The following is a 14,654-nucleotide window of genomic DNA, read 5'->3' as shown; positions in this document are numbered from 1 at the left end:
CAGGACAGGAAAAGAGGAGATGATGAGTTGTCTTTTTTTCCCTGTGTGTATATATATAGGTCTGGCTTAATTATTTTATATAACAACTCCTTACAAGGAGCCACATGGAGAGGAGAAGAGGCAAGGGGTATAAGTCAACCAGGAGAGGTTGCATCTAAGGAAGATTTCATTATAAGAGGTTTCATCATAAGAAAGACATTTTTTACAGTGAGATCAACCACCGGAACCTCCCCCTTACTGGAGTCCCCTTACTGGAGTCTTTCAAGACATGACTGCACAGGGTGCTAGGTTCCCTTTCCACAGAAGGCTGGACCAGATCTTTTGAGATCCCTTCCAACCCAGGCTGTTCTATAAGTCTATGAAACCAGCTCATGACAAAGAATTCCAGACAAAGATGGATAACTGCCATACAGTGCTTAAGATGGATGAGTGGTAAGTTACCTGCATTTTGAGAAGAACATGAACCTGGCCTTGCCTTCCTCTCAGCAAGTCCCACTGGGTTTCTTTGGCAGCATCCTACCTGACTGGATGCTGTCCAAAAAAACCCCACCCAAAACCAACAAACCAAAACAAACATCCCACCCTTAGCTGCCTAACTGTCCCATGGCATACTTGGAGCCTGTGCTCAAACGCCAGGGGAGAATTCTGCCTGACAGCAGAGAGGCATCACCTTTGTGGCTCTGCCTCTGTGTGTCTCCATTGAAAAAACACTTTTCCAAGTAGTCCCAGTGTTATCTGTGATTCTTTTTGATAAATACAGCAATGTCTAGTCAAGATAGTCAGGACTCTGACATGCACCACATTCAATTTTCAGATCATAACTTGCCACATCTCCAACACTGAAGCAATCTCCCCAGTCAGACCTGATACTGTCTGCCAGGTGCAACTTGGTGATACAGCACACTGTTATCTTGCACATTTTATTTACCATCTCATTCGAAGAGATATTAAGACACCCACTTTCTTTTGTTCACTTCCTGCTGAAGATTAAGCCCTATGGAGGGGAGAAGCCACTGATTGCTAAACTTCGTGTTTAACCAATGTTCTCAAATTCGTAATGGTGTAGCTGGGGAATTTAAATGGTGTGTAATTGAATTATTCAGTCTCTCACCTATTCCCAGCAGGTTCCCAAACGCAGTTTGGCCTGTAATGAATAGGTGAAACTGCATCTCTTTACATTTTTTTCTTTTTCTTAACAATTGTGATTTGAAATATTTTAAATATCTCCTTCCCTATTTCCCTAATATTTTCTTTTTTTTAGTTATGTTTCAAACAAATATTCATGTAAGACAGTTGTGCATGTTGCTCTGAAGGAAGTTTCAATGTCATTCTGAGAGAACTTCCACAGAGCTGCAAACTCCCCTTTGTTTCCACTTCCAGACTGGTCCATTCCCCAGAGGAATGGGGCGTGGAAAGTTGAGCTTATTGAGAATTAGTTGGTTCCTTGGATAAATGATATAAATGATCATGCGCTTGAAATATTAGTATCAGAAATTCAAGACTGATTCAAGATCTTAATCCACTATGAATGACACAATGAAAACTATACCTCATGTATATGCTAGGAGACCCTGAACTTTCATAGCACTCCATAAAGCAGTTTCCAATACTTTCCAAGAAAGGATATCGCACCTTTTTCATATACTCCCCTTCCCATCACACTTTGACACAAGGGTCATTTAAAATGGCTTCCTATATATTTTCTGCTAAAACCTGGGAAAAGTGGAGGATGAAGCCCCAGTTTCCTTTGTATTAGCTCATATATCCAAGTGCCAATATGGACAATACTAGTGAGACCGAGGCCTGATATGCAGCAAAATTGGCTATAACATTTACATACTGTCCACCTTCTGTCAAAGGCCACATAGGGCCATTAACAGAATCAACATGTGCACACGTCAGATTGTACTATTTTATCAATAAAGTAGACACACACAAAGCTACCAGGAAAAGATCCAAGATTTTCAACTCACAGGATGCAATTAATCTTCCAGAGTCTGATAATTGCACAATGCCACACAGCTGCTCAGTGGGGAGTACTACAACCACCCACACCCTGCAAAAAATTGTCCTATCTATGCTTTGCATGTTGTGAGAAGCCATTAGGGTATGAACCTGCTATACATTCATACCCACACAAACAGATGTCTTGGCTCAGCCACACTGCATTTATTTGATAGTACAAGAGAGCTAGCAAGGCACAGGAGGGTCATAACTGGCTACAAAAATTAAGAACAGTAACAACATGCTGTATAGACTCATATTGGGGAAGTATCCCTCAGTAACTCTTTGGATACTCCAAAGAGAAAACAAATGGTGGTGGCTCCAATTTTTGCTTAAATGAATGAGGTAACCAATAGCCACACAGCAAAATGTCTTTCGGAAAGCCTGCTGAGCTCCATCCCTCTAACTGAATCTTACCCCTTGCTCCTCGGAATAGCCCCAAGAAGGAAAAAGAGGGACACTACTCATGTGGAAATGTTAATAATAGATTTGGAGACTGAACTGGTGCTGTATTCAATTATTTCAGTTGATGGAAAAGATAATTTGTCAGAAAGACTTTGGCTTTCTCAATTATTAAGTTATATTTCAAGAAATTCCGTTGAGAAGAGGTGGGCCCTTCTCTTAAAGAACAGCATTATTTTTGGGTGTAAGATTGATGTGAGTATTGAACTTTAAACTAGAATCACATGACACTGTGGTAGCAGAAGTCCACAGGTAGGTATAAAAACAGGTCCGTGGAAGGGATAAACTAGTGGAGTGGGATTATTGAACAAGGCTTTAAGAGAAACAGTGAGAAGACCACTATTTCCAGAGCATCCTGCAAAGCCTGAACATCAAGGCTAAGAGTAAGACAGAGCCAGCAGGAGAAGCTGGAAGCATAACAAAAATTGCACGATAGTGGCATACAGTGACTGGCTGAGAAAATTCACAACTAGAATATTACTGCTCAGGAAAGAGATGACAAGCGTTTCATATCACAGATACAGTCAGTCTGAGGTCTCATAACATTCTTCAAAGCAAGTGAAAAGATTGTAAAAAGTTACTATTAGCTGGGTAAAAAGCTAACTGGGATACCATATTTTGAAACAGTTATCACTTGGCCATTATCAAACTGCAGGGGACATATAAAGACTGTGGTTCCACAAGGGTGTCATAGTTCTACATTATTCTATTTGTTCACTACTGTCTAAGAATAGAGAATACACCTTCTAAAACACCAACTTGGAAGGGACAATCCTTCCAAGTGAGGATTGTCTGTGAGAGGACAGAATTCAAAATGTGTTGGTTTTTTTAGTTGGTTGGTTGTTTTTTTAATCAACTGGATAAGTAGTCTAATATTATTGTCAAATGTGTAGAAGTTAGCTAAAAAGGGGAGATGCTTAAGATAAAACAACGATTAAAAAAAAAAGGCTTGAATGACAGTCATGGAACTGTAGGTCAGAAGACCTCAGAGGAAAACTTTCTAACAGGAAGATCCAAAACACTGAGTATTTTTATTTCACATAAAAACTTAAATATTGTTTTCTGTTGTTATACACAAAACAGTTTCAATTTTGACCTAGGCAGCGCCTAAATCAATTATTTGTAGGGCACTAGCTGCTGCTATTTCATTTTACTGTATGGAACAACATACTAGGCAAAAAGGATTTTCAGATTCATCATTCTCATTAATTTATTTCCAAGATGACCACAGCTTGCTTGCAACACCAGGTTACTATTTTTAACTGAAATAAAATAAATACTAATCTGAAAGCTATTTTGTAATCTAAGATACTAAATTAAATTTGAAAACTTGTTTATACGTTCACAGTTATGAGAGGACAGGTTATATCTGCCCTTAATAGTTCCTGCTCCTGGGAGTCAAACTGTATGTATTTGATTTGTTTTCAGAGTTATTTACATTTTTAAATCAGCCTCTGAAGTAGTCAGTACAAATAGACTTTAAAGGTTAAAAACACTTTTAAAGCTTAGAGAGGTGGAAGATTGTGGTCTCCCACTGTAGGAGTGGCTGCACAACTGAACATACAGCAAGCCACTGACTTTCGTCAGCACCTTTCTTGTCACAGTGTCTGTGGATGAACATTACCTACAGGTTACAGACTAATGATAAACTTTCTATTTTATTGTCCTGTCATGCATTAAATCCAAAGTGGTTTGGAGCAGTTGTATCCCAAAAACCTGGATACATGAAGTGAGAAAACAAGCACTACTTGATCCAGCACCACCTATTTTGTGACATGTGACTTCACAGGGAAATAGGCACAAAACCAAAGGACAGTGGAGTACCAGCAGACCCAGGCTGCAGCTGGAGAATCAGCCCCTGACAATAGCATATCATCTCTTTGGATACCCTTCTCCCAACTGCAGAGCACTACTGCAGCCTCTCTAACCACTTATTTTAGGAGCACTCAATTTCTCTCTTCTGAGCAGCAGCAGAGAGAGCAAATGATCATGGCATGATCCCATGATCACAGCGAGGAGATAGGGCATGGCATAGCAATGTGGGAAGGTGTAAGATCCAGATCTGGCTTCTAGAGGAAGAGAGAGGAGAACAATCACAACAATCTTATGAAAATGGACAAGACCTGATGACGCTACTTAAGGATTTAGGATTTTTAGCCTGAAAGACATTTTCTTCTCATTGGCCTAATCCCTATCTAACAGAAGGTCATGGCTGACTGCTGATTCCCACTCAGCTGTGGCAGTATTCCTGTTTCCAGACAAGCAGGAATGTATTACACTGGTCTCTTAGAAGACTTCATCTGGTGACTTCACATAGCACCTCTGTCACAGTCCATAGCATTGCCTTTGCCCTTTAACAGCACTGCTCATTATCTCAGTGTCAACTGTAACTGCAGTGAAGCTGCATGATCCTGAGCCAGAGTGACAATTCTTTTACAGCTCTAAGCCAAGATGTCATTGAGCGCAATCTATATACCTGGATTATGTCAAGGAAACATTTCAACTGGGAAAAGCGCTGCCTCCGTGGTTCTCAAGGACCAACTTGCAACCTGCACTTGAAGCCATCTTTCTGAACACTGAAGAAAAGCAGCATGAGTGGCCTTGAATGCAAAGGCAGACACAAAAGCAAAGCATGAATTTCGCATTGTTCCACTTCTATTTGGCCAACAAGCTGCAGAGCACCTCATCTGTGCTCTTACACTGTGGACAAATTTGTTCAGATCCTGGGATAAAATGCAAGAAGCCTCAGAGTGTTTCTAACTCGGTTTATTTTCCTTGGCTCTCTTCTGACCAAAAGAGAACAGTTGAGGTGGGCACACAGATGCATTAGTTTGAAGGAGCAGAAGTAAATATGGTCCTGAGCCACTACTGTTGTCCTGGACCACAGAAGCATAATTACAACTTCACAGTTAAGTGCGTGCACATATTTTGTATTTTGATTTTTCCTTTCAGTGGCTAACATGTCATAAAAAGACTGCAAATCACTGGAAACACAAGTATAGTGTTTCAACCCAAAAGTAGATGCTCTGCACTCACTACAGCTCTCTTTACAAATGTATACTCAGAATGTCATTTTTGGCTTCCCACATTCATGAGCACCTTACCAGATGTCTGTTTCTTTCAGGACTGTCTTTGTACAAATACCAGTACCATTTAAAATCTTTACCTCCAGTTTGAAAATAACATCAAACTATACCATGACATCAAATGAATAAATTGGTCTTTTTAGCCTCCTTCAAGGCTGTTACAGTGTACATCTGAGTGCACAAAACTAATTAACATTTGACTAACTCCTTCATAGCGTAAGGATTTGATACTATCAAAGGAGTGTATTTTCAATAGGTTTGTGCTTGCAAATGTCACTCAAGCATCATCAGTAGCTTAGCAGCAAACTACGTGATGCCTGCCATAGGATTCCGTTAAAAAAATACATGGAAAGGTTGCATTGGGAATTACAGCAGTAGGATATTATTTGATTATACTCTCAGTAACTACTTGGGTAAAGACTTGCACTAGCCTTTCAAAGGAAATTCTGTCAAATGCAAGCGGTACAATATTTTAGGTGTACTGCCCTTACAGTGGGATGTGAGATTGACTAGTTTAGAAAACTTCAAGAGTCACTGTAGGAATTGAAAGTCCCACCCACAACACACATACATTTGACAGATTAATGCATGTATTGGGTTTGCATGGCAAGGTTTTGGTAGCCGCTAGAGCAACAGGGGTGCTCTAGTTAAACACTGGAGCAGTTCATGAAGAACTGCAGCCTATGGGAAGGACTCATATTGGAGAAGTTCATGGAGGACCCTATGCTGGAGCAGGGCAAGAGTGTGAGGAGTCCTCCCCTGAGGAGAAAGAAGTAGCAGAGGCAACATGGGATGAACTGACCACAACCCGCATTCCCCATCCCCCTACACCACTTAGGAAGAGAAGGCAGAGAATGCAGGAGTGAAGTTAAGCCTGGTTAAGAAGGGAGTGGCAGGGGCAAAGGTGATTTTAAGATTTGGTTTTTATTTCTCATTACCCTACTCTGATTTGATTGGTAATAAATTAAGCTAATTTCCCCAAGGCGAGTCTGTTTTGCCATGACAAAAAGAAAATCAGCCATTTTGCTGAGTGATCTCCCTGTCCTTATCTTGACCCACCAGCCTTTCATTTTATTTCTTTTCCTCTGCTATTTTGAGGAAAGGGAGTGATAGGGCAGCTTTGATGGGCACCTGCTGTCCAGATAGGGACAACTCACCACAACACAAAAAACTTAAAGAGTGGCTATTCAGTATGTTTTTACTTTCCTGAGTCTAGGGATGACAGAAATGAAAGAGAGGAAAGATAAAAGCTTGGCAAGTTTTAAGCTTTCTAAAATTTGTAGCTTGATCATCTGGTCTATGTCTCAGTTTTGGGCTGTAGTGGGGACTGTTGTTCCAGAACTGAAGCACACATTCTACAGCCACATGTTACCAGTCACATTGCACTCACATTGCTCAGCATCTTTCAAGACAGATGAGTGCTATGTAAGAAGACAAAGTAATAGACTTGAGAATTGTCTCACAAACAGAAGGCAACTGCAAAGTGACTTAAAAAGTGGCACAGTTTGTCATCTGCTGCTGCTCGTTGGTCTCCAGATAACTGAGTTCAGTTTGCAAGCAGAAAGAGCACTGCCTTACACACAACATCCAGCTGTTATAGACCAATTCAGCCTGAGTGTTCAGTCCTTAAAGACAGCTCAGCAATCACCAAGGCTTACAAATCAATAGATTTTTAGCTCCATATGTCATGTCAAATCTTAGATTCTTTTCATCTTCCATACTGTCACTGCCACTTAAGTTTCCATACTTGTCATGATCACTGTATAACTCCACTCCCTTCAGCAAGCTTGCTTTGGAGTCACTGAGTGGGTTTTGAGCACTTTTAAACCTGCCAGGTGAGAGCAGTAAAGTACACCACAACTTCTTCACCGTCTCTGGAAGTGCACAGTTAGAGACGCCACCCTCTTCAGCGCATGTCTCTAGAATCATTGAAATATGAAATCAATTGCTCACCTTTTGATCCAGACTGTAGGCTAAGATCCACTCCTCCTGCTTGGGATGGAAAAGCAAGCTCTGGATATAGAAGTTCAGACGGTACTTCTGGTAGGTAGCCCCTTCATCAGAACTGATGAGGATGCTGCTCTCAATCTCTGGATCACTAAGAAGCATGATCTAAATGGGAAAATGGAGGGGAAAGAGTGTTAAGTGAAAAGTAAAACTGAACAGCATTTAAAAGTGAGGTTATTACACAGCAGTGATTCCTATTAGATGTATTCAGAACATTGTTTAACAGTGTAAACAGCCTATAGGATTACTCACATGGTTGTAGAATTTTTTAGTGTTTCACTTCCATTTTATTTGGTGATTCATTTATAGATTCATTCAGTTATTTTTTTTTTATTTCATTTTTTATCCAGATAAATTCAGAAAGTCCAGCAAGAATGAAGAATGCTATATTGATATCAAGGTTGACTTTGGTTGGATATAGCAACTTCAGACAACCAGACCAGGCTTTCCTGATCCCTTTCCAGTCTATCACCTCTCTTCCCAAATGCGGTATACTGTCTCCTAAAGCACACAACAAGGCACTCCTGAGATTTAAGGCTTATTCTTTGGCAGCATGGAGAGCTACAAATGAGAGCATCACCTCCCTGGAAACACAGAATGCCTACCTGGATCAGCTGCTGGCATGTGAAAATAGTCTGTGTGCACATGCATAAACATTAATACACAATCTCATATATCATGATCTCAATTTATACAGTAGGAGACACTCATTCGCTCAGTGAACACATAATTTTCCCCAAACACAGGAAAGTGTATGACCTCAATTTGTTCAGGAAGGAAAACACTTCTGAGCCTCTAATTTTAATTAGAAAATTATTACCAATATTTTAAAATGGGTTGACTCCACATTATCAGATGGCATGCTCTACATAAATGTTATCAAGAAAAATGTTGTGGAAACATTAACACCATCTTATTAACATCTGGAGAAAACGACATCACATTAAAGCAAATGCCAGCACCATAAAATAAAGGCAAACAGTGGGAAATAAATTAGAGCTGTGCTAAACACAGCAGGTTATTGATACAGTAGCTGAAACAAATATAGAAACTGCTTTTCAGCAGGAAAACAGATCCAGGGACTATCTTTTTTAGCTAGCTGCAGAATGATTATCTAGCTGATATCCACTGCAGTTTTGTTACACTCATGTGTCCATGTTAACTTTTCTTATCCTACTTCACAGAGCTTCAACTTCAAGACTACGATAGAGAAACACATTAATTTTGACATCAAAAATCAGTTACAAGGAATGTTAAGACCCTCAGTATGTTAGACCTTGATCAAGCAAAAAATTTCAGCGCTTGTTTAATCTTAAGCACCTCATTAACCTCATGAGGTCACCAAAGGGAAATGAACAGAAGATAAATGGTTTCTGGTTCTTTCCATTAAGAAATTAAAACGGCCTTTAAAACTAGAACTGAGCATTGTCCCAGGGTGAAGCCACCTGAATAAATCCACAGCTTGAGCTCAGACCTTCTTCAACATTCCTTACGTATACAGCCTACCAGCCTCATAAAGCAACATCCACTTGTTGCCAACGAAAGCCACAACGTTAGTCCTGAAAAAGTGCTCTGGTGAGCAGCATGGGAATTGAAAAACATCCCCACAGGCTACTGCCTCCCTAGGAATTAGTCTTGAGAATAGCTCCTGATGGCCTCCACCAAGAAGGAAGCTTTGGTAAGTTTCTTCTTTCTAATCAGATGAAGACATGTTTCGTTTTGCTTCAAAAAAGAAAAGTTTCCCCGGTATTTCAAGATATTTTTTCTGTTGCTGGTGACTGAGACTTCAAAAAGGCATTTTGTCCCCCAGGTATACCCCCATTCATCTAAGGCATATTGCCTGTGCCAGAAAACTGTAACAGCTTAGTAAAAATTGCTTGATTCTGTAGAATGGAAAAAAGGATGTAAGACTGACAATATCCAAGATATTCCAGAGAGATCTTACATTTAAAAGGAAGGATGCTTCATGAATAAAAGGTTTTCCACCTGATGTTGCAGAGGGTTACAGAGCTAATAATGCTGTATATTAAAAGGTCACTGTTAGTGTTCTGCCCCCAGATAAGAAGCACAAGACAGCTGACCGTTGCATAGACCTGTTGAGGTACACACGCAAAACATCCTCTCTGCCCTTTCACACATGATCTGCAACACTTCAGTGGACAGTTCAAGAAATAGGTCAGATAAGGTGGAACAAGTGATGTTTCCATCAGATGGTTCACGATCCAGGCAATTTGTTCCTCTGGAAGTGTAACAGTGGTTGCAAGATCAAATGATAAGACCGTCAACTTAGGAAAATAAAGAGCTAGGGGGAAAGCTGGAATTGTCTAACAACTGTTATACCTTGTTGTAAGTGCCATCACACTAGTTGCTCATCCCCCTTCACCCAGTTCTGACATCCACTTTCCATTCTTCAAATAAAGAACACAACCAACATCTCTGTTGTCACCCATCCTTGTAGGCAAGGCTGATCCTACAAAGTAGGATGGAAGAAAACAGGAGGCTCAACCAGAGTGAAAAAACAAAAAGCCACCACCAGCCATGCAGCTAGGACCTATCCAGTTTTGTTACATGGCAAGAGTGGGAGACCCTGGGCTTTTTATTATTATTATTGCTTATCTTTTTTCTGCTGGAAGCTATTGAGGGAGGGGAAAACTTTTGGCAGGGGAAGTAGCAGGACATTTGTCAAAGGCCTGAAACCGCCACTTCTCGTTATGGGGCCAGGGTGAAGGATCTACCCCAGTAGTGATTTAGATTAATCACTTTTCATGAAGAGCCAATAAACAAACTCCAGTCAGAATGAGCATTTCTGCAGCACCCTGTGTTGCCATTTATAATTGCCATAAGGAAGAGCAAAGGAGCACCAGAGAGTTGTCAAACTTAATTTATAGCTTTTTAAGATCTAATCATTTTCTATTATATTAAATTAAATGGCAGTCTTTATTAAAAAGGAAATTACGTTTTACCTTGCTACATTCTCAAATATATATATATGCATATATATATAAAATATGATTTTCAGTTGCTGCCTTCTCTAGTTTAAGTGGAGAGGGGAGGGGAAGGCAGGATTGATTACTGCTAAGGGTAAGTCCTTGAAAATGTGCTTGAGATGAGGTGTTTATACTACATAGCTGTTCCTCTCAAGTCGATAGTCCAATCTCCAAAATTCAGTAGACAATGAATGGCAAGCACCAGACAAAACAAACCAGGCTCAAAAATCAGACTGAACTTCAGGTCACTCCTTAGGAGATTAATGCAGAGGAAGAGAGCTGTCTGGTATGTGGTATGTGCTCCTTTAAAGCAGGAGCTCTGGGGAAAATGATGACACATACAGAGCTGTTCTGAATGAACTCCAGTTCAGCAGAATACCAGACGCCAGTGGGTGAATAGAAGGGAGATGGTTCAGAGAGCACACCTTTCAAGATCAACATATACTACAATGTATGGACTGAAATCTTCAGCAGGTGATCAGGAAACGCATCCCGCTCTGAGTACTTCAAGAGGATTTATCCCAGGAAATAAGAATCACAGGCTGCCGACAGAAGGAACAAGGGGAGGTGTCATAACTATACCTGCCATGATGTATTTGGTACACAAACCATAGAAGTAGCTAAAAGTCACTTATGTTTGTTGGAGAGCATGTAGGACATTTAAGGGAGCTCTGAACAAATGCAGGGAGGAAGGAAAGCGACACCATATCACAGCAAAAATCCACTAAAATGGCATGCCCTCTGATGGGGCTAATATAATAAAAATTAAGGCAAGATTTGTGACTAAGAATCTGAGTTCCTGCTATCCTGATTAGAATTCCAGGTGTGTCACTGGGTTAATGCAAACAGTTTCCTCAGTATCGGTTTCACTTAGGCTATGTGCAGGTGGATGAGTCAAGATGGTGACACACTCCTCTTCCCCTGCTCCAGGCTAGCCAGGCACAAAGACAACTGTGATCTGGAATATTGAACCACACCAGTAATGAACTAGCACACTTCTCACAGTCACAACACTGCAACATGCCCAGACTCTACTGGCTTCAAGCTATGGGTAGCCTGAGCTCATATCAGCCTGAATCTGTCAGACAGTTATGCCAAATACTTCCCCCAAAGCTTGGTATTCATTTCTTCTCTCAGTACCCTTCACAGCTCTGTCCTCACGTGAGCAGGCCTGCTTGGCACATCATCATTACCCTTCCACTTCTGCACCCGAGGCACAAGAACACACTCACCCTCCTGTCATATTACTTGTATCCTTAGCATCAGACTCAAAGGTTTTATCACCACTCTTGCTCCCTAGTTCTGTGTATCCCAGCACAACAAAGATCTTTCATACACAGCTGTATCTTTTAATAAACTAAATCTGGACAAAAAATGAAACCATGTGCCACATAAAAGATATTTTTATTAATATTCTTTGAATCCTTTTATTTTTTTCTCAACCATTCAATGTAAATTTTCACTATAAATTACCAAAGTGCATCTCTCTAAATCAGCATGACAAAGTTTTATAGGTACAATATCTGTAGCAGAAGTACCACTGAGCTACATTAGCAGGAAGCATCCAGTAAATGAATAAAGAAGACAGGTTCAAAATAAATGTCTTTTGTTCCCATAAACAAGTAGATAGTATTAAACCACTGTGTAATGCTTTCTGATTTTCCTCTTCACTTTAATGTGTTTTTCATAAGCCCTTTTCAGAGGTCCCAATCACATTCTTATTCGCCTATAGAAATTACTAATCTAAAAAGAAATAAACAAAGCAGTTGAAAAAAAAAATTAAAAAATCCACCTACAAACCACCCAAGCCTCCACAGCTACAAAAGAAACCCAGCTCCTTAGCAAAGTATTAGCAATTTGCTCTGTAGCACTGCATTGTCCTCTTCTGCAACTGAAAAGGTAGTTCTGCCACAAGCACTGCTCCAAACCCAGAAACTTAAGGTTTCCTGTTTACAGCTTCATAGTGATTTCCATACCAAATGTGCTCAGCTTATGTGTGAAATGGCTTTATCATTACTTTTTTTCATCTCCTCCCACTAGACCCCTCAACTCAGAAGCACTTTAGGTCCTTCCTAAAGCCGGGCTACATCTACATCAACAATGAGAAAACACAAATCTGCTTTGAAAAAGAAAACAAAGCTTTTTTGGTTTTGATTTGTTTTTGTTGGGTAAAACATGTAAAGGATTGTATGGTCCCACAAGACCTCAGGAGCTAAGCCTACTTCCCAAGTTCCATATTAGCTTTGAGTTTAAAAAGCAAAAAACTTTCAACAATTTATGCTCAAATGTCAATTCAAAGAGAGGATTTTTGCTTTGTTTGGACTTATGATGTCCCTTCCTCCTTTTGAAAATGAAAAACCAAAATCAAATGACATTTAAAGGCTTAAAGATACAAAAATCATTTCCTTTCTTCAAAGCATCAGTATATCACAAGAATGTTCAATATGAATAGTTTAGAAATCTATTATGGGAAAATGAATTTCTTACTGCTGAAGCATTTTAGATTAAATGTTTGGCCATCTGAAATTTCTCAGTGGCAAATACTTGGTTACTCATTCCCTTCCCATTCTTCCTCTCTCCTATATCATTACTTCCATTTACTTACACTGCAGGCTAAAGGATGCCCTTGGAGGTACATACACAACCTTAACCTCTTAGAACACAGCTACACAGTATACCTGAAGCCCACATGTGAGTTCAGTTAAAAAAACTTCAGTTTAATTAAATGAGCCCAAGCCCCTCTGAGACACAAATGTATTGCTATCACAAGTAACTGTTGAAAAATAATATCCATATAAATCATCATCAAGCTAAAAAATATCTTTGCATGATTTGCACTAGTTTAGAAAGCACATCTTAACTTCACACAAACTTCTACAGAAGATGTTCAGAAATGTCTAGATACCTGCTAACTGCCCAGTAGATACACTGACTCCTGCAATAATCAAGGGAAAAAGAAGCCAACCTCTACTTTCCAGTCACCAAGCATATCAGTCAGACAGGAAAAAAATAGGAGATGGCAGTGATAAAAATCTGCTCTAGACAGAAAGCCTATTTATCTACATACAAGTAAAGCAATCCACCCCATTACTTAGTGATCAGCAGCTGTGACAAGAGGGACATCTGCTCCCTGGAAATCCAAAAAAGACAGCTGTGAAGAGGGCAACAGCTTCCACATAATTACTAATTGTGTCCCAAAAGGCAGTCATCACAACCCCTTGTGTTACAGAGTAGCCCAGATTTCAGGCTCCTAACTCCACATTGCTCAAAAACTTCCTTAATATTAAGGATAACCTGTGGGCACCGGTCAAGCAGTAAAGGTGCACTGAGCTTTCATGAGAGATAAATTGTCTGGACCTAGCCCGTTTCAAATTCTTGTAACTTCACTGCTATTGCCCGAAATTTCACATTAATAACAGATTTAATTAATGAATATAGCACCAGATCACCATCCTTCAGAACCATAACGCTCTAATCTTAAAGGATGAAGTGCACTGCACTTACTTTATAAGGGTTTATGAAGCATGTGTTATAAAAGTACCTCAACCATAAGGCTTTTATACCTTGGCACTCACTTCAATACAATCCCATAAAATCCAAGCAATTTTTAAGTGTTAAAGGTGACTTTCACTACTGTATTTATTATTGGATAATGAAAAATGAGTCAGACAGCCATAGAAGCTGAGTAATGAAATAGAGTTTCCTGGGACTTTTGCGTTGGGTCTGCATTATATGTACCGTGACCAAAGAACCAAATAGCTCTCTTAAGACCTTTCAGGCACCTCATGCTAACCTCCCTCCAGAACTTCCTTCCCATCAGGATTTCTCTGTAATTGTAAACCAACCTCTACTCTGCAGAATCATATTGCTTGTCACTGAACTTTACAGATGTCAACAGCTGCCTCTGTAAGCCTCCAACTCCTGTGAAGGATCTCCTCCACAGACTCCTCCAGCTGTGCTGGAGACTGAAGCTCTCTACTCCAGGAAGCTGGCTCGAGAAGACAGCATAGATCTCTGACGTTAATGTCAAGGGGACCCCATCTGTGGGTTCCCCATCTTTCCAGCATTGAGAAAGAATGAGAGCACATGATGCTGTTCAGGTTACATG

At 40.1% G+C, this 14,654-nt stretch overlaps 1 protein-coding gene across 2 annotated transcripts in view; it reads right to left on the bottom strand.

Moving 5' to 3' along the window:
* The window catches only part of SORCS3 (sortilin related VPS10 domain containing receptor 3), a 299,459-nt gene that overhangs the window by 133,249 nt on the left and 151,556 nt on the right, over positions 1-14,654 (bottom strand). For both annotated transcript variants that reach the window (XM_030488031.1, XM_030488030.1), the window contains exon 4: positions 7,506-7,664. In XM_030488031.1, the coding sequence (XP_030343891.1) occupies positions 7,506-7,664 (159 nt within the window). The remainder of the gene's footprint in view (positions 1-7,505; positions 7,665-14,654) is intronic.

This window comes from Strigops habroptila, chromosome 5 (genome assembly GCF_004027225.2).
Source record: "Strigops habroptila isolate Jane chromosome 5, bStrHab1.2.pri, whole genome shotgun sequence".
Classification (NCBI taxonomy): domain Eukaryota; kingdom Metazoa; phylum Chordata; class Aves; order Psittaciformes; family Psittacidae; genus Strigops; species Strigops habroptila.
This window is presented reverse-complemented; position numbering and strand designations above follow the sequence as displayed.